General features: G+C 48.0%; 1 protein-coding gene across 1 annotated transcript in view; it reads left to right on the top strand.

The window, feature by feature from the left end:
- Positions 1–19,367, top strand: part of LOC127026099 (uncharacterized) — a 76,630-nt gene extending 57,263 nt beyond the window's left edge. The window contains exons 57-89 of the mRNA XM_050911169.1: positions 126–317; positions 572–671; positions 1,008–1,093; positions 2,026–2,220; positions 2,616–2,795; positions 2,901–3,092; positions 3,264–3,363; positions 3,537–3,622; positions 4,199–4,393; positions 4,644–4,826; positions 5,880–6,062; positions 6,214–6,396; positions 6,582–6,764; positions 7,387–7,578; positions 7,753–7,852; positions 8,552–8,643; positions 8,875–9,069; positions 9,838–10,020; positions 10,999–11,181; positions 11,414–11,605; positions 11,859–11,958; positions 12,527–12,612; positions 13,357–13,536; positions 14,175–14,357; positions 14,587–14,713; positions 14,869–14,882; positions 15,258–15,440; positions 15,739–15,921; positions 17,599–17,778; positions 18,009–18,038; positions 18,203–18,278; positions 18,546–18,630; positions 19,328–19,367. Coding sequence (XP_050767126.1) covers positions 126–317; positions 572–671; positions 1,008–1,093; positions 2,026–2,220; positions 2,616–2,795; positions 2,901–3,092; positions 3,264–3,363; positions 3,537–3,622; positions 4,199–4,393; positions 4,644–4,826; positions 5,880–6,062; positions 6,214–6,396; positions 6,582–6,764; positions 7,387–7,578; positions 7,753–7,852; positions 8,552–8,643; positions 8,875–9,069; positions 9,838–10,020; positions 10,999–11,181; positions 11,414–11,605; positions 11,859–11,958; positions 12,527–12,612; positions 13,357–13,536; positions 14,175–14,357; positions 14,587–14,713; positions 14,869–14,882; positions 15,258–15,440; positions 15,739–15,921; positions 17,599–17,778; positions 18,009–18,038; positions 18,203–18,278; positions 18,546–18,630; positions 19,328–19,351 — 4,646 coding nt within the window. The 3' untranslated portion in view covers positions 19,352–19,367. The remainder of the gene's footprint in view (positions 1–125; positions 318–571; positions 672–1,007; positions 1,094–2,025; positions 2,221–2,615; positions 2,796–2,900; positions 3,093–3,263; positions 3,364–3,536; positions 3,623–4,198; positions 4,394–4,643; positions 4,827–5,879; positions 6,063–6,213; positions 6,397–6,581; positions 6,765–7,386; positions 7,579–7,752; positions 7,853–8,551; positions 8,644–8,874; positions 9,070–9,837; positions 10,021–10,998; positions 11,182–11,413; positions 11,606–11,858; positions 11,959–12,526; positions 12,613–13,356; positions 13,537–14,174; positions 14,358–14,586; positions 14,714–14,868; positions 14,883–15,257; positions 15,441–15,738; positions 15,922–17,598; positions 17,779–18,008; positions 18,039–18,202; positions 18,279–18,545; positions 18,631–19,327) is intronic.
- Positions 19,368–19,629: the final 262 nt, after the last annotated feature.

Genomic DNA, 19,629 nt, shown 5'->3' with positions numbered 1-19,629 from the left:
ATTAATCAAAATAAACAATTTTGCAAGGCAAACCAAACACCTTTCCTCATAACTGTGTTCTTTCTGTGCTTGCACCCGGTGTGCCGGTCCTGCCTGATTCTCATGTCTGTGTTCTTTCTCAATAGGTGGTTGTGGTGCTCCTACAAGGTTACACTTTGCTGAGCTAAATGAGGAGCATAAAAATGAGATTGATTTTTCTGTTGGGAAGACTGTGCAATACACTTGCCGACCTGGATATGCTAAACAGCCGCGAATGTCACCTACTATTACATGCCTTGAGAATGGAATGTGGTCAGAAGCACTAGAGTTCTGTAAAAGTGAATAGCTCCTTGATTTGGTGTCCGTTGTTCAAGAAGGAATAGGTGCTAGGTTCTGTCCATGCTGCAAAAACCTTAACGTTATTCTGGTGTTCAAATAGTATGTGACTAGTAAAGCCATGTAACTTTATGCTATTCGAAATCTGTTTTGGGGGTAACTGGAAATCTGGACAGATTACTGGAGTAATAGTTACATCTGTTGTACTGTGGTATAGATAGACAGAAGCCTAAAATGAGGTTTTTTTCTCCCCCAGGGAAACAATGCAGTCATCCTGGTGAACCTGTGAATGGCAAAATTACTTCCCTAACAGATGTCCTGTTTGGGTCAACAGTGCTCTACAGCTGTGAAGAGGGGTAAGTCCTGGCTTTGGCTACTGCTTAAAACAGCAAGGAGAGATGTATTAGGTAAGTCTCCCTTTTTCCTCCTATTCGTTCACTCCCAATAAATGGATTCTATACAGAAGCCACTGTAGAGAGTTCGGAAGCTATATAACACATAAGGTGTTCGCTATCTTATGTATACATGTATGGACTGTGAAATCGGTCAGGCAGAGCTAGGAAGGGAACTTCTCCTTCAGGGCCACAGCTTTGCTGTCAGCAGGGCTGATCACACTGTCCGGGGTGGTTAGGAGGAGGTAGTAACTCAAACTGAAATGACTTGGGATGAACGTTCAATCCTTTTAACACCAGGCACAGGTTAATAGGACAATCCAGCAGACGATGTGAGATTTCCGGTGGACGTGTTGCGTGGAGTGGCAATGTTCCCACTTGTCAGCGTAAGTAGCTTACAGCTCCGGGTGTTTGCATGCATTCAGTAAATATTTTCCAGCAGAGACTGCCAAATCTTTCCAATCAAAGCTTTCACGGGGAATTTCTCTGCTCTGTGGGCATGAAAAATATCTGAAAGTTTTAATGTCATAAGAAAATGTCCAGGGAAAAGGTATAAGATCTCAAAGCTTAATGGATTATAGAAAGCTCAGCTGGAGCTTTTTCAGCAGTACTTAGGTATCCTGTCCCTGACTAACATCACAAGCCCATTACAAGAGAGGAAGGGAAAATATTATCTTCAGCTTAAGGGTTGTTATTGTTAGACACAGAGACCAAGGCTCAGCCCTAAGGAGAGGCAGAGTGCTGTGCGAGGGCCAGAAGGGGAATCCCAAAGTCCCAAACCACAGGCACGGAGAACCAGTGTGTACCCAAAGAGCTGCTGTGTCGCAGCAATTACACCTGGGTGTTTCTCTGCTGATTAAGTAGTGTTGCTGATGAGGTGACAGTTTCATACGAAGAAAGAAACATTTACTGGTACATTCTGGGATTTTAAAGCATTTTACAGATTCTCCAGGTACACATTAACCTAAGGTGACATGCTGCCTGTGCGTGCCTTTGCACTGTGTGCAGCTGAAAAATCCGGATTTTACGCAGGCGATGCAAAATAAATATTTGCTTTTTTATTTCTTAAACAGTAGAAAAGATAAAGCATGTAGGTGTTTCCTCCATAGAGGTTTGTCTTACTGGTCTACTTTCTAACTGTCATAGAAATTGCTGGCCAGGGAGATGGGATCCAGTTGCCTACAAGGTCTCACCTGGGACGTCACTTCATTGCAGTTACTCCATCTCTAGGACAAGTGTTTATGCCCCACAGACTGAGGGATTTCAAGGGATTTGGTGCTGCTGTTGAATTTAGAAGCCTTGTTCTGCACCTCTGCAGGTATCCCTTGCAAGCCGCCTCCGGACATTCCCAATGGGAAGCACACGGGCAGGCTGCTGGATGAATTCCACTTCGGCACATCTGTAACATACACCTGCAACCCTGGGTACCCGCTCCACGGAGAGTCCTCCATCCACTGCACCACCTTGGACGGGAAAAACGGCGTGTGGAGCGGACCCCCGCCATGGTGCGGAGGTAGGGTGGTGTGTGTACGTGCAAATACTCGGGTGCAATCCTCCCAGCCCTACTGTTTCATATTCGAAAAGACTAGGAAACATCCACACCACTGCACTTTTGCCTGAGTGCCTGCTGGGGCAGGATTTGCACGGGCTGTTTTTACGGCTGAGGCCAGGCAGAGGGAAGGAGGCTGGAGGACCACCCCACTGCCGCCAGCATCCCCAGCCTCACCTTTCAGCTTGGGTCTCTCCCTCAACGTTTGACATCGCTGGATGCGGGCAGTACATCATCTATGGGAAAATTACTTTCAGACTTGTGTCTTAAAAGGGATTGCAACCCTAAGTGGCTCCGCAGCTGCACAGCTCTGCACACTGCGTAAGTGCCTGTTTTGAGGACCTGCACTTCTTTTCCAGAGGCAGGATGTCCTGTCCCACGGGTCCAGAATGGGCGAATAGTGTCTCCTAGGACTGCCTACACACACAAGGACACCATTGCCTTTGAGTGTGAGCCAGGCTATGTTATACGCGGCCAGAGAGTGGTACAATGCCAACTAAATAACACCTGGGAGCCACCCGTACCAGTCTGCGAGCAGGGCAAGTGTTCAAACAGTGCTCTGAATGGCAACCTTCCCCCTGCTCTCCCAAATCTGCTTTTTCTTGACTCCTTTAACAACTGGGCTGGCTTATCTTTCTTGGTAGCTGGCTGCAATGCACCTACCAGACTGGCGTTTGCTGAGCTGAAGGAGCTGTACAGCAACCAGACCGTCTTTCCCGTGGGGAGGACGGTGGAATACGTGTGCCGGCCTGGGTACGCCCAGCACCTGGGGATGCCACCGGCCATCACATGCCTCCGGAATCGGACGTGGTCTGCGGCACTGGAGTTCTGTAAAAGTATGTCCTGCAAGTGCTGAAAAACCTAAAGTGTCAGGCTTGGCTGGATTTTCACATTTTTCTAGCTTTATGGGTTTCTTAACTTTATGCAGTCTGCTCTCTGTGTTAGCATCCCTGGCTGGGATGTGAGTGAGCAGCTGAGGGCTAATGGTGGCTGGCGTTCCCTTCTAGGGAAACAATGTCCTAACCCAGGGGATCTGGAGAATGGCAGAGCTGTTGTCCTGACAGACCTCCTCTTCGAGTCCAAAGTTAATTACACTTGTGACAAAGGGTGAGTCTTGCGACCAGCTGAATCCAGCTGCCAAGTCAGAGTGAAGCAGATTTTCAGCTTTACATGAAGGAACCTAGTTCCCAAGTCAGAAGTCTTGGCTGTCACTTACAAGGGTTGTACAGAAATCTCAAGTCTCTTAATGTAAATTAATAAATCCTTCTGTGTGACTCCAGGTACAAGTTGGTTGGAGGCTCTCAGAGAACATGCGAGGTCTCTGGCACACATGTCTCGTGGAGTGGAGATGCTCCTGTCTGCCAGCGTAAGTAGGCCACAACAAAAGGTCCTTGGAGATGGCTTGCAAGAGAAAGTGGCACATCTTTCAAGACAAAGATTTTATTGCAAAAGATTTCTCAAGTCACTGTATGTGTAAAATCTTTCATTTTTCTTTTCATTTTGTTTTGTTTTGGATGCTTCTGAAATATGTTTCCAAAGGTCTTTTATTTATCCTGGTCCAAACTGGGAAAACCATTAATATTTTAAACTCCCTATCACTGGGGTAAGTATTTCTCACTGGTCGTGTGTAGGAATGGTGCAGCCAGTCTCTCTGTGTATGCGTCACCAATGGTTATGGAAAGGGAGGTAAGAATTGTCCCACCACCTCAAGACGTGTGCAGCAAGGAAGTGACTCACAAGAGGGCGCAGGTTTTCCTTCTCACATGTGATTTTTTCCATACAAGGTTTGTCTCTGGATAATTTGGGTCATTGTATCCAGAGAGCATCACCGCTGAGATGGGTTCATCCCCGTCGGTTCCCTTCCTGGGAGGCGTGTGTGTCCTGCAGACCCCGGGCGCTGCTGCAGCACCGATGCTAAAAGCCACCTTGTACGTGCCCGCAGGTATCGTCTGTGATCCGCCTCCGGACGTCCCCCACGGGAGACACAACGGGCGCTTGACGGACACCTTCTCCTACGCGGACGTGGTCACCTACACCTGTGAGCCCGGCCACTTGCTGGCCGGAGAGCCCTCCATCTTCTGCACCACGGTGGACGGGGAGCACGGCGTGTGGAGCGGGCCGCCGCCGCGGTGCGGAGGTAGGGCTCTGCGGTGCGTGGGCGTCCGTCCCCGCCGGCGAGATTTGGTTGAGAGTGGCAGAAGGAATGACCGTGGCTGCAGTGGGGGCTGCACGCACTGATAGGAAGACAGCTAACATGACAGATATCTATTCAAAGGAGTTAATGGAATTAATTGTCTTCCTCCTTTGGTTTTTGAAGGTTGGATTTTGTAATTTTTTTTTCCTTGCCCTGTCCATATTTCTTATCCGCCTTTCCTTCTCCTTCACAGAGGTGAAGTGTCCTCCCCCTCCAGGCATTGCCAATGGGAAGCACAGCAGCCAGCCCTCGGACACCCACCTTCCAGGCTCCGCTGTGCAGTACACCTGCACGGATGGCTACACCCTCATCGGGAATGCCTCCATTAGCTGTACTGCCGGGGGAACGTGGAGCCGGCCCCGGCCCCGATGTGAAGGTGTGTTTGTGTTGGCTTCTTTTATCTTTCCTTGGGCCCTTTCTTCCTTCTTGGCTCTCGGTCTAATCACTGCAGACCAAATCTCCAGTGAGAGGCAGAGGCACAGGCAGGAGGAGCTCCATCTGCCTCTGTGGAATTCCCTTTCTGTCCCCCAGTAAGGACAGGCTCTCAGGAGCAGCTGAATAACGATATTTTGTGTAAGAATAAGAGTCAATAATGTCGACATGCCCATGACAGTGATGGCAAGGTTCAGCAGCAGGTTCTGCCCCTGGTCAGTGTCCCTCTGCACCCAGGATGGGCTTCATGTCCCCAGCGGTGCCTTGTGCTCTTCACTTCCAGCATCCGGCTGCAAAAGACCAGAGATCAAGAACGGAAGAACGATGGGGCTGGAGACCATGTACAAACCTGCAGACACCGTTGTCTTCGAATGTGATTTTGGTTACGCCTTGAAGGGCTCCCAAGAGTCTCAGTGCCAGTTTGGGGGCACGTGGGACCCTCCTGTCCCCATCTGTGAAAAGAGTAAGTGTAAATGAGGCAGTGGGTGGTAGCTGATTTCTTCTGAACCACTGTGCGAGTGCACCTTGCAGGGTGCAACCGCCTCACACTGCAGTAAAGAGGCCGCTCTCCAGGACTGGAAAGGAAAAACATGCACATATCTGTCCTCCCATCTTCATAATCCCCATTCAGACCCTTGTTATGTAGGGCTTTCATCTCTTTAAATGAATCCACACGGAGACAGCAAGCCAGGCTGGTGTCTGATCTTGTTCACAACCACAGAAAGGCCAGAGCAAGCTGTTAGGGCCACAGATGGAAACTAACCACTGTAAATGCCTAAATAGTGAGAAATTATCACTCTTGATGTCAATAAGCTCAAAAAACATGAAGGCTGGAAGATAAGTGAGGGTACAATGGAAACATAATTCAAACAGTGACAGCCCTAGCTATTTGGGAAAAGTTAATGGGAAAGAAAGAAGTTAAAAGCCTGCCTTACCCTACAGCAGGTGTTTGTGGTACCAGCTCTTCACCAGTTATGACTTTTTCCCCTCCTCGTAGTGCGACAGTGTCCTTCCCCTCCAAATATTAAAAATGGCCAGCATGAGAGCAAGGATGTGAAAGTGTTCATCCCTGGAACATCAGTGAAGTACTACTGTGACCTGGGGTACGTCCTCACTGGGAAAACAACAGTTTCGTGTTTGACATCTGGAACCTGGAGCATCCCTTACCCCCGGTGTGAAGGTGAGCTGTAAATGCTGTTACTCATAGCGAACAGGGAGACCATCGTGGTCGCATGGCCTTCCCTGAATTTTGACCTCACACAAACAAAGGGGGAACCCCCAGCTCTGGCAGCCACTTCCCCAGCCCGTGCTCTGCTGCTTTTCACTTCCAGTGATCACCTGCACAAGCCCCAACGTCCAGAATGGAGACGTGGCTGGCGGACAGAGCGCTGTGTACCGTCCCGGGGCCAGCGTCACCTTCCAGTGCCACCCGGGCTATGTGCTGTGGGGCAGCCGTGAAGCCACATGCCAGCCCGATGGCCGCTGGGCGCCTGCTGTCCCTGCCTGCGAGCCGGGTGAGCGGGGCACGTGGGGGTTTAGAGGGAGGATGCCGAGGGCCATCCTTGTGCTGGAGGGGCCCGGAGGTCCTGCTTTCTGCCTCGCTCGCGTCGCTTCAGGTGCGACAGTCTTTTGCCGCGTCACATGTGCTCCTCCTTGGGCAAAATGACTAAAAGGCCGTTCTCTGCTCCTGCCCTGTTAGTGCTGCCTTGTCCTCCACCGCCCGTCATCGCCCACGCCACGCACAGCGCGGAGCTCGGGGCAAACTTCACCAGCGGCATGGCCGTGAGCTACAGCTGCCAGCCCGGCTTCTCCCTCCTCGGAGACCCCTCTGTCTTGTGCACGGCCTCGGGGAACTGGAGCCTTCCGTACCCACGCTGCGCAGGTGAAGCCGGCTGCTGCCGCGGCTCCCCGTGCACCCGTGGCTGGCTGAGCATCCGTCCCGCGCTCAGCTGATCCTGGAGCAGGCAAAGCTGCCAACCGGCAGAACTGGCGTGGGGCGGGGGGGGGACACCGCACGTCCAGTGACACCCATGGGTCTAAGCGTGCTTCCAGCACACGCAGGAGCTGTGTTCACTTTGGTGGCTTTGGGAATGAGTTGGTGGCATTGCTAAAGCCCGTGGTTTCTGGCAAGGAGACAGTCTTGGATGTTCTAATTCCTGAAATTGCAGAATCCTGCACTCTACAGCCCAAAGATAACACGCTGTATGGTGGCAGCGTGGCAGTGTAGGATGTGCAGAGTGTGGAAACACCAAAGTGGCTAAACTGGGTGTTTTTTTTGGGGGGGGTGTGGTGTGTTTTATTTTGGGTTTTTTTAAGAGCATATAAATTAGGTGCATGTGTCCTTACGTACTAAGTAAGTGTTCTTTATGTAGACAAATGTCAGAACACATAGAAGAGATTTTAGTACCTTGGGGTTTGTAACAGTGCCTACCAACGCCCTTGTTTCTCTTAGCTGCATTTCACAGCCAGGACATATTGCTCTTGTGCGTTTTGTTTCTTGGCAGCTGGCTGTAGGACACCAACAACGTTATTGTTTGCTGAGCTAAACAAGGAGTATAAAAATCAGACTGAGTTTCCTGTTGGGAAGACTGTGAAGTACACTTGTCTGCCTGGATACGCAAAACATCCACAAATACCACCAACTCGTACATGTCTTGAAAATCTAACGTGGTCTGAAGCCCAGGAGTTTTGCAAACGTATGTTTTGTAGATGCTTCTAGTTTGTTTACATTGCAGTGTGACACCTGAAGTCTTGTAATTTCTCTTTCCAGTTCCCCCCTCTGGGGGGTTTGGGCAGACTCCTAGAATTAGTGTCCCTTTTCCTATGGCATTGAGTTAAAGAAGCTTAAAATCAGGTCTTCTTCTGCTCAGGGAGAAAGTGTAATCATCCAGGAGAACCGGAGAATGGCAGAGTTATCATTACAACAGATCTCTTCTTTGGGTCAACGGTGAATTACACCTGCAATGAAGGGTGAGTCCCAGCCAAGCTCCTTCGCCTCGCTGAGCTGAAATCAGCAATGCTTCTGCTCTCCCTGCAACTCGTAGGCAACGCATGTCTTCCCACAAGAGACCAGCGCTTGTGGCTCTGAGCTCAGAGCACCCCACTGTCGCCTGCACAAGGTGATGCGGGAGGAGAAACTGGAGTTCTCAGGTGCTGAGAGAAAACAGAAATCATCCAAACGATCAGGGAAAGTCTCAGAATCCTTTGGGTGGTTTAAAACAGTTTTGGCACTAAAGCAGTTCTGGTCTTCGCAACGGTCTATTTCTAGTCTAATTTCTAGTCCAAATGGCAACAGAAATTGGAGAAGGGGATTTATTTATAAATTTTTGAGTGCCAATTAGAGGGCATGACCGCCTGAGTCTGGTTGTGTGGAGCATACGAGGGGAAAAGGGGGTTTCATTTTGGAAGCTTTGGCTTAAACCAGAAGTCGTTGAAGTGGACTTTTCTAGAGGACAGAAGAGGAGAGGGCATGGCAGCTCCCTGAGCCCCCCAGGGATGTACTGCCTGTGCCGAATGAGGGGACCTGGGGGGAGGTTCACACATGAGCTAAGGTTCATAGCTTTAAAATGGCACTATTAGATGACAGCTAAGGCAATACTTGGAGGCCGTGGGAGATGCGACCTCCAAAGACAGTCCTGTAGTGACAAGAGCGACTTTGTTTGACCCCAGGCACAGGCTGGTTGGAGTGTCCCAGCAGCACTGTGTGACTTCGAGCTCTGGGAAGCAAGTGAGGTGGAGTGGTGATGTTCCCGTCTGCCAGAGTAAGTACACTGCGGCAGGAGCTGAACAGACTGATAAGAAACCAAACGCAGCACAAAGAGATTCAGATCGGTGCTTTCCTTGGGAAAGATCTTCCAAGGCAAAGACAGAGAGCATCACCACTGAGATGGGTTCATCCCCGTCGGTTCCCTTCCTGGGAGGCGTGTGTGTCCTGCAGACCCCGGGCGCTGCTGCAGCACCGATGCTAAAAGCCACCTTGTACGTGCCCGCAGGTATCGTCTGTGATCCGCCTCCGGATGTCCCCCATGGGAGACACAACAGGCACTTGACGGACACCTTCTCCTACGCGGACGTGGTCACCTACACCTGCGAGCCCGGCCACTTGCTGGCCGGAGAGCCCTCCATCTTCTGCACCACGGTGGACGGGGAGCACGGCGTGTGGAGCGGGCCGCCGCCGCGGTGCGGAGGTAGGGCTCTGCGGTGCGTGGGTGTCCGTCCCCGCCGGCGAGGCTGTGGGCAGGGCAGGGTGCACACAGGGACGTGCTGCGGAGCCGTGGCTGTTCACAAGGCAGGAGGGGCCGGGGCACGATAGTGCCCTCATCGCCGCTGCTGCAAGAGCCCTTTGGCACTCGCCGGGGATGGGTGCACAGAAATAAATGTTCCTGTGTCCAGAGGGTTGAAGCATCTGGATGGACTGTGGCAGTGAGCAGCAGCCGAGGCATACCTGTCTGAGACTTCTCCATCTCTTACAGGCTGGCAGTTCAGCTGCAATGTTCCTTCGCACCACGTCACTCATTTTTCCATATTCCTCCTTTTTCCTCACTGCTGACACGAGTATGGTTTTGCCCTCTTCCCCCAGTGTCGCAGTGCTCCCACCCTCCCGCCATTGCCAATGGAAAGCACAGTGGCCAAGCCACAGCACTTTTCATCAGCGGCATGTCTGTGAGCTACACCTGCGATCCTGGCTACGTTCTTGTTGGAGAGGCACAGCTTAACTGTACTTCTTCTGGAGCTTGGAACGTCCCTGCCCCTCGGTGTGAAGGTGCGTTCACCTGCCTTTTTCACTTGTGGATATGCCAGTGATACAAAGCGATTACGGGAGGAAAGAAGGGGAGAAAAGTGAAAATCCACATACTTGTACTTAGAGAGACTCAGTTCTCTAGTGCTAAGTGGGAAAGCAAAACAGAAAATCCAAAAGCCCATCTTGTTCTCAGTGAAGATTTCCTTCCCCGTAGGGCGGCTGTGTCCCTCCCCATCGGCGATTGACCACGGCCAGCACGATGGCAAGGATGTGAAAGTGTTCATCCCTGGAAAGTCTGTAAATTACAGCTGTGACCCTGGCTATTCTCTTATTGGAAAAACAACTCTATACTGTACAGTCAATGGAACCTGGAGCATCCCTTACCCCCGGTGTGAAGGTGAGCTGTAAATGCTGTTACTCATAGCGAACAGGGAGACCATCGTGGTCGCATGGCCTTCCCTGAATTTTGACCTCACACAAACAAAGGGGGAACCCCCAGCTCTGGCAGCCGCTTCCCCAGCCCGTGCTCTGCTGCTTTTCACTTCCAGTGATCACCTGCACAAGCCCCAACGTCCAGAATGGAGATGTGGCTGGCGGACAGAGCGCTGTGTACCATCCCGGGGCCAGCGTCACCTTCCAGTGCCACCCGGGCTATGTGCTGTGGGGCAGCCGTGAAGCCACGTGCCAGCCCGATGGCCACTGGGCGCCTGCTGTCCCTGCCTGCGAGCCGGGTGAGCGGGGCACGTGGGGGTTTAGAGGGAGGATGCCGAGGGCCATCCTTGTGCTGGAGGGGCCCGGAGGTCCTGCTTTCTGCCTCACTCGCGTCGCTTCAGGTGCGACAGTCTTTTGCCGCGTTACATGTGCTCCTCCGTGGGCAAAATGACTAAAAGGCCGTTCTCTGCTCCTGCCCTGTTAGTGCTGCCTTGTCCTCCACCGCCCGTCATCGCCCACGCCACGCACAGCGCGGAGCTCGGGGCAAACTTCACCAGCGGCATGGCCGTGAGCTACAGCTGCCAGCCCGGCTTCTCCCTCCTCGGAGACCCCTCTGTCTTGTGCACGGCCTCGGGGAACTGGAGCCTCCCGTACCCACGCTGCGCAGGTGAAGCCGGCTGCTGCCGCGGCTCCCCGTGCACCCGTGGCTGGCTGAGCATCCGTCCCGCGCTCAGCTGATCCTGGAGCAGGCAAAGCTGCCAACCGGCAGAACTGGCGTGGGGCAGGGGGGGGGACACCGCACGTCCAGTGACACCCACGGGTCTAAGCGTGCTTCCAGCACACGCAGGAGCTGTGTTCACTTTGGTGGCTTTGGGAATGCATCCTTCCTGCGGGTTACCCTGTCCGTGCCCTTTTTTAATTTTATTTTGTCCTCTCTCTTTAGTGCTGCAATGTCCTTCACCTCCAAATATTGATAAAGGAAATCACAACAGCCAGGACTTGGAAGTTTTCACTGCTGGGATGGTTGTAAATTACAGCTGTGACCCTGGGTACAGCCTCCTGGGAGAGGCATCGATTTACTGCGCCGACTCGGGAAACTGGAGCCTCCCTCTTCCTCAGTGTGCAGGTACACTGTGGTTCCAAGATGGGAGTTATGGATAGTCTGGGAATTTCTGCTACTGAAAGCCTGTAGGACTCGTCCTTTCCCTTACTCTTTTCCAAAATTTTTAATCCTTCAGTCCTTCCCCTTTGTTTTCAGTTTTGCTTGTAAACTTTTATCTATGCATACTCAATGTACATTTTAAAACAACTTTGTGTAGTTGATATCCCTGTTTCTCCCGTGTTTTCTTCCCTGATAGGTGGCTGTGGTGCACCTCCAAACTTAACCTTTGCTGAGCTAACGGAGGAATACAAAAATCTGACGGAGTTTCCTGTCGGGGACACTGTGCGATACAGCTGCCAGCCGGGATACATGAGACACCCTGGAGTACCCCCAACTCTGACATGCCTCAAAAACCACACGTGGTCTGAAGCGCTAGCGTTCTGTAAAAGTGAATAGCTCAATCAGTTTGGTGTTGGTTGTTGAAAATTGTCTAAGCTACATTTGTGGGTTTCTTAAAGCAATTCTTTAAAAAATGATTCATACATGGCTTCACTAGTCACATAGTTTGGGCAGCTATTGGCCTTTTAAAAAAATCACATCTTTACTGGTGTCTGAATGTGGACAGATCCTTAAGATACCTTCTCATAGTGCATTACAAAACTGCAAGAGAGGAGTTTAAACTCAGCCTTGTTCTTTCCCAGGGAAGCAATGTAAATACCCAGAAACACCAAAGAATGGCAGAGTTGTTGTTCTGACAGATCTCCTTTTTGGGTCAACCGTGAGCCACACGTGTGAAGAAGGGTGAGTCCCACGCTGCCTTTGCTGACTCCATTTCTGAGCTCGGCGCAGAGCAACTTACAGTAAAGGCTCAGAGCCCACTCCTCTGCGCGGCCGTTCTCCCACAGCAAGCCAGAATTCGTGTTTTCGTTCCAGTTATGCCATAGTTGCCTGCTCAGGAAAGGGAGAAGTGTCTCTCATGTTTCCCTGCCTGTGCTCAATGTATTACTTTGCAAATGTGAGTTTCAGTCTGCCTTCTCAGATGGCCACCCAGCAGGAGCTGAGAGTGCAAGCGAGCACGTGCTGCGAGGAGGCTCCGGTGGTTTGGAAATCACTTGGGTCTGGGTCCTGATTTAGCACCTGACCAATCTAATCCACAGTAATTTGGGATCATTGCTGTTCCTCTTGGATCTGGGAAGGAGGAACTTGGTGTCCTTCATTCCCATGTGTCAAACCAACAGAAACACCTTGGTGACCAGCCAGAATCAGGAGGCTGCAGAAGGAAACCTCTGGGGGTAGTGTCAGAGTGGGAGTGCAAAATCCAAGCTGAATGACTTGGTATCAGCTGATATTTCTTTCTGTGTAACTCCAGGCACCGACTGGTTGGACAGTCTCATAGGCGATGTGACATTTTTGGACCAGATGTCGCATGGAGTGGTGCTCTTCCCATTTGTCAAAGTAGGTCACCACTAGATCAGAATTGCCAAACTAAGTCCTTAAAATTAAAAAGTGGCATTTCCTTAAAATAAATAGAACCTTGAGGAATAAGACTTTTTAAGCATAATATTCCTCTAGGACTGTTTTGTTCTGCTTGCTTGGTTGGTTTCTTCTAAAAATCTTCCAAATGCTAGCTTTTGATCTTTCATAGTTCTGTAGACTGAAGAGTTGTGAGATGCCTGCAGGGATCTGTCCCTCTTGTTTCACAAACATAAATAATAAATTAAGGAAGAAATGTGTCTTGCAGTAGAAGAGTGGGATATTGAATAAAATTGAACTGGGATCTTCCAAATACTGTACTGTTATCCAAACCACAAGGCTGTTTTGCAGGGGTTGATCATTGCAATTAGTCTTTCCTTCAGATGGAATTGCTGTGGAAGGCATGAGCTTGGTATAGTAAAGCAGTCATGAGAATTACTAACAGCGCTTACGGATTTCTACACCATTTAAAATATTTATTGGAATGTATTTGCATTATTCTGTTTATAGGCACAAAACTATGTTTATATATACAATAATGTGGTAACCCTAGGGTACCTAAAGGAACTAAAAAGCCCTCAATTCTTGAAATTATTCTTCTGTGAGTCTCGAAGTACTACCTGTGAAACTCCTCTAAGCAGTGGCACATTAAGGATGGACTTTATATATGCATCAATTACAGCATACCTATGGCTCCCTCTTTGAGATAATGAATTTATTTTTCAGAGGTGGTATGTCCAGTCCCACAGATCCAGAATGGGAGAGTATCAGTTCTTAAATATCGCTACACATACAAAGATACTGTTAGCTTTAAGTGCCATAAAGGTTTCATCTTGCGAGGCCATCGCACAGCCCAGTGCCAAGCTGATAAAACATGGGATCCACCGGTACCAGTCTGTGAGCAGGGTAAGTGTCAGCACTCTGACTTGTTAGCATTGCAGATTCCTCCCTGACTGCTCCTACCCACTCACTGAAGGCGAAGTTGGCTTTTTTTTTCCTGTTTGCTCCAACTACTTTAAGGAGAAATTAGAAATTGTTCCTTTTATTTATGCCTCTTCTCACACAGGAGATGAGCCAGGTTTTGGGTAATGCTGTAAGTACAAGCGTGATTTGCACTTTTCTCTCCCTGCTTGTTGCAATCCGTAATCCACATTCTCTTCATTTCCTGAAAGTGAGACATTTTGTTAGCTTCGTGGCTGGACACTGACTATCAGAGAGGAGTGAAATTTTAGTGGAAATACAAAGGCAGGATGATGGAAAATGAAGGTGAATTTGTGCATTGTATTTGCTCAACCAAATGTGTATTTTAAACTCTTAATGCTGCATCTAGATGGAGTGGCAGAACACTATCATCATCCTGATACCACAACGAAGCCAGGTAGGTCTGTTGCAAGAAGAGGCAAGATTTACTAAACACTAACTCCTCCTCCCAACCTGTCCTGCTTTTTGCAGGGAAGAGGGGTAATTGCACTTTTTTACTCTCTTGTTATCACCTTTTTTAAAACTGAACATCACCTTCTTACCCTCTCCCTCTCCTCTTTCAGTAGTGAAGTGTCTGCCTCCTCCAAGCATTGCTAACGGGGAACACAGCAGTCATTTCTCAGACACTTTTGATGTAGGAGCGCTTGTGCACTACCGCTGCAAACATGGCTTCTCCCTCATTGGGAATAAGTCGATTCATTGTACAACATACGGAGTCTGGAGCCATCCCCCTCCTCGGTGTGAAGGTGTGTTTGTGCTCTTTTCACTGAATCTTCTCAACTCTCTAAAGGCGTTAAACATGCAGTGATATTTGCCTAAGGACTTGCTGAAACAAGCTGTTGCTTCAACAAACTCCACCACTAAAGAAAGAATGAGGTCTCTGTGGCCAAGAATGAGGTCTCTGTGGCCTCTGTGGTCTCTGTCCCACACAAGTTTCACAGTCTAAAGGGTTCTTTATACCCTTGCTGTCCACAGTTGGCTGTGTGAGCCCAAGAGTTGGGAATGGAAAAGCAATCAGATTGGAGCCCTGCTATAGGCCTGGAGACATCATTACAATTGAATGCAACACTGCTCATGTCCCAAAAGACCTCCACAAGTCCCAGTGACGTGTTATCTGTCCTTGGATGGCTATCCTTTTTGACCTTATCACTCTTGGTAGCGTGTTGTAACATGTTTAGGAGGCAAGAGGAATCCCGAGTCCAGTGTTCAGATCTGAAGATCCCCCTATCCTAATTTTTCCCATTCTTATTGCTGCAGTATCTGGTGCCTCAGTTTCTCAGTATCAACGCCTTAAAAATGAGCTTAGGCCAGCTTTGCCAGCCATAAGGAACCTGTATGGATGTTGTAGTAAGATGGTCTGACAAGTGCAGAATTCCCGTTATACATATAAACTAATCACTCTTCTTATCTGATATACCAGGAAAGATGATGCTGGGCAATGTGCCTTTGTGTAAGAAGAAATGTGTGTGATGCCATATGCTTTATAGATGATTTGGGGTGAAGTGAGTGCAGAGGGTTGGGCAGGGCTGGCTCTGTGCGTTGGATTCAGTGCTCTGGGAGTGAGTGTACAGCCGTCCACGGGTGCTCAAAAGTTTCCCCTCTTGCCTGTATGAGCTCTGTTTTGATCTGCACTTCTCTCTTTTTAGTGCTGCACTGTTCCAAGCCTGCAGATATCGCCCACGGGTCTCTCAGTGGCCCGGCAAAAGAGTTTTTCACTCCTGGAACATCTGTAAGCTATGTCTGCGAGCCCGGCTTCTCTCTCATTGGGACAGCATCCATTTATTGCAAACAATCTGGAGCCTGGAGCCATCCTCCTCCGGTCTGTCAAGGTGTGTTTTTGTTGCAGAGAGCTAAGAAGAAAGGACATTTAACATGACTTGCCTTAGAAAAAGGTTTGTATAAGGACTAAATCTGAGTCCTTTACTACAGAATATGTGCTAAGAACAAGATCAAGTTAATACCCATTTCCAAAGCCTGGTGGAGTTACAGGGTTACAAAATCAGTTGTTGAGTCTAGTTCAAGAAATTAAAAGGGAACAATCAAGGCTGCAAAGGTACGGTGCCGTAGCTACTCTCTGGCAGTCCATCAGGATCCTCATGTCAACACTGTTGTCTCTCGACTTTCCAGTTGTGAAGTGTCTCCATCCTCCAAACATCACCAACGGGAAGCTCAAAGGCAACATCTCTGACACTTTTTCCTATGGAGCATCTGTATCCTACAGCTGCAATCCTGGTTATTCGCTCGTTGGGAATGCTTTCACCAACTGCACGGTGTCAGGAACCTGGAGCCAGCCGCCGCCTCGGTGCAAAGGTGTGTTTGTGCTGAGTTTGCTCATGTTTGGAATTTGTGCTGGCAGAACCAGAACTGGGCTGAGGAGACATGCAGCCATGCTGATATACACATTTCACTTTGGGAAAAAATTCAATCTTCAGAGAGATATATGGGCTAAAATCTAAGCAGTAAAATCTTCTGCAGCATCCCTTTATTTTGCTTGGGAACCACTTTTATATCATAGCTAGGCACTGTTGATCTGTTAATTATGAATTTATCTACTCTTTGTTATCCCTGGGAAGAGTATGATACTGTTGTAAAGAAGCAGGATGGGAACCTCACGCTAACAATCAGAAGGATATGAGTACAATAGAGGTAATTCTGAAAGGCAGTTTTAATTCTTGCATGTTTTCCATCTTTGCTCTTGTTGCTATGAATGAGTTGTATACCAGCTTCCCTCCATTAAAAGCTTTTTACTTTTAGTAGAAGAGTAGAAACTTTTTCCCTTCCCTTTCCTTCCCTTTTTGTGTCTCTCACTCCCCAGTTATCACTAATAGGAAACAAAGGAAGTGATTACATCAGAGAAGTTGTCTCTGACGGATGGTTTGTAGATTACACGTGAGCCTGACTATTCCCTTCTCGGAAAAGGCCCCTGTATCTGTGACTTGGCACTTCTGCGTAGCTCACTGTGAAGGTCAGTCACCCGGCAAACTTGACTAAAGGCAATTTCATGAATGTCCGAAGATTCCTAATGTGGGTGTTCCCACATGGAAAACCGGACATTCACAGGAATAAATTCATTACCCACACAGGGTGCTTCCTTGGTGGAGTTGCACCCACCTCAGTGACTCAAGAATTGAAATGCGCTTGGATAACAATGAGAGGAAATAACATACCAAATGCTTATGTAAATAAATCAGAGGCTCTTTAAAGGAAGCAGTCTCACATAAAAATTCTCCTTGCCATTCCACATTCTGGTGGTTTTTAAGTATCCTTAGTAACTATTATGTGTGCACATTCTCGTGGTTTTGAAGTGTCCTTAGTAACTATTATGTGTGAAAGTAAAAATAAATATTACAAAAACCAGACGTGAAACAGGGTAAAAGTTACACGTTGATGTTACCCCTTTGGTTTCCATTGAGAACCTTCTCCTCCAGAATTCTTGGGCTTGGACTGTCAAAGGTGATTAGACACTTAAATTGAAGCAACTAACTCACTTCATTGAAATCAGTGGTATAATAGCTTAGATGGCTGGACTAATTAACAAATTAATTATTGATAAATAATATGGCTGGTGACATCTTTTAAGGGCAAGGGACTTCTACAGACTAGAAGTGGGTTATAGACAGTTGGCTTTAAAGCTCCCACTGCATTCTTCCCTGCTACATCTTTCTTCTCCAAACGTTTTGGTAGCCCACTATCAGAGAAATCTCTTTCTCTGGCAGGCTTCTCCCAAGGTACCCCTACTACACACGATTTTCCATCTGCCACATCAGTGTGGAGTAGCTGATCTGCACAAATATTCACATGTGGGAGTGAGACACCTACCCTCTTCCGCAGCCACAAAGAAAGGAATTACCCTGTGGAACAAGAATTAATTCCTGGTTACATTCAGAAAGAACTCAAGAACAATGTCTTAAATAACCCACAGTTGGATTTCTCGTATTTTATGTTCCCTCTCATTAAATGTCCTTTTATTGTTACTTCTAATTTCAGAGATCAGATGTGTGTTCCCAGAAGTTCAAGGTGTTAAGAAAGCCATAAAAGGAAATACTTATCGCTTTGGGACTAACATCACTCTTGAATGTGATGATGGTTACATGTTGGAAGGCATCAGTCAGATTCAGTGCCAAGAGGACTTCAGCTGGGACCCTCCTATACCAGCCTGTAAACTGAGTGAGTGAAATGTGAATGAAGCAAAGATCAATCAGAAACATGCAGATGCATTTTAAACACACAATGTCTTTCTGCATTAAAAAAAAAAGTATATAATGGTGTGGTTTTTAAGAAATCCTGTATTGTAGGCCGTAGCAGTAAAAGCTTTATTGAGAAAGTGGTTAACTACAACTGAGAAACACTGATTTTGTTAAATAGTTTGCTGATTTTTCTTTTTCTCTTCCCTTCAGCGTCACACAAGTCTGGTTCAGTAGGCCTAGGTAAGCAGCTCAGGGACATTTTTGTGGCCAGACCTCTAACTTTATGCAGTGGCCTCAGTGCCACCGCTTCCCTCTGCTTACTTTGAAGACATGCCTCGTTATGTCTTTTGTGCTGATATGCTTTAAAACACACAGTGAGAATAATATGCGCTCTTCTCTCTCAGGAGTCGCAGCTGCAGGAGTCCTGCTTCTCCTGGGGGCAGGCATTGTCTGGAAAATTATTTCTAAGCAGAAGCAAGGGTAAGGCGGTCTTCTGGATGTTCATTCATGTCCCTTGTTGCCAAGTCCCAAGTTTCATACGCTTTATACAATTGGAATATTTGCCTGAGTGTGCCTGGGTCTTGTAATTTTGTAACTTCACGCTTGCAAACTGTACAAGGCACAGCAACCTGGAATCGATGGTGTGGTTGTGTTGTTTTATTTCAGGACTCCCTTCCTAAGAGGAAACCAACCTGAGTGTTCTTTTACAAACCAATAGAGTTTACTGTTTTCTTCTTTTTCACTTAGCTATTATCATACATACGAAAACTACAGTTACCAAACCGCTCTGAACCAGATCACGGAACAGAAATGTTCATGTCTTCCACAGGAGGTATGGATTTATATTCCTCAACATAAAATATCAGTTATAGCTGCAAACTTGAGTTGTTCCAATATAGTCATTCAAGTAGAAAACTCTTTCCCTTCAATCTTCTGGTAAGATGCTTGCTTTTGCTGAATAGAAGAGACTGTTTTAAACATACTGGTTTTTTTACACATACTATTTTTCTTTCTGACACCACCCTGGATGTGTGTGTTTCCTTTCCCGTAACCCGAGTAGATAACATTCACGGGTTAGACTTCCAGGCTATGCCTTGCTTCTGACATAAACTTGCTTTTGTTTTGTAAGGATTATGGGAGAGCTTGCCCTCTAAAAAACCACCTTAACAGCACTAGCATAAGAAAAGGACGCTGAACTGGGCCTTTGGGGTTTTTTTTCTTGCTTTTACACTTACTGCAGTGCCATTTTTACTTACAGGTGAATCTACTTTCTATGATGAATCTATTGCAGATAACAATTAATTTTCACTGTTAGGAGCACTCAACATAATCAGCTTTGACTACAAAATGGCACCTGTAAACATAAGCTCTTTTATTTTTTTTTACAAAGGCTGGTTTGAGATAATTCCCCCTTTGAAACAATGCATTTCCCAGAAATTCTCTCCTCCCTCCCTGAGTTACAACGTAATCTCTAGACATCACTGTGAAAACAAGGAAAGTCTAATACCAGGATGTCATCTTTTTCCTAGGCTAGGCATCCGTGCTGCCGCTAACCAGGCATTAGGCTCGTTCTCTGCACAGAGAGTGGCCGCAGGTTGCACGGAAGCGTTGCTCATGTTGAGACTGAAATTCTGCGGCGAAAAAGGCACTTTACGGTAGAATCGACGTTAATGCTCCTTCGGCTCCCGTGAGTTACTGTAAGCATCTAGCAAAGTTCAAACTGCACGCAGGACAGGGGCTGTTTCAGAGGGACTTCTTCTGTATACTGCTGCTGTCTGACGAAGAAATTTTCCTATCTCTATTTGCAAACCCTGTCACAAGCCAGATCCAC

The sequence above is a fragment of the Gymnogyps californianus genome, chromosome 27 (assembly GCF_018139145.2).
Source record: "Gymnogyps californianus isolate 813 chromosome 27, ASM1813914v2, whole genome shotgun sequence".
NCBI lineage: Eukaryota > Metazoa > Chordata > Aves > Accipitriformes > Cathartidae > Gymnogyps > Gymnogyps californianus.
Note: the sequence above shows the minus strand (reverse complement) of the source record. Positions and strands in the feature narration are given on the sequence as shown.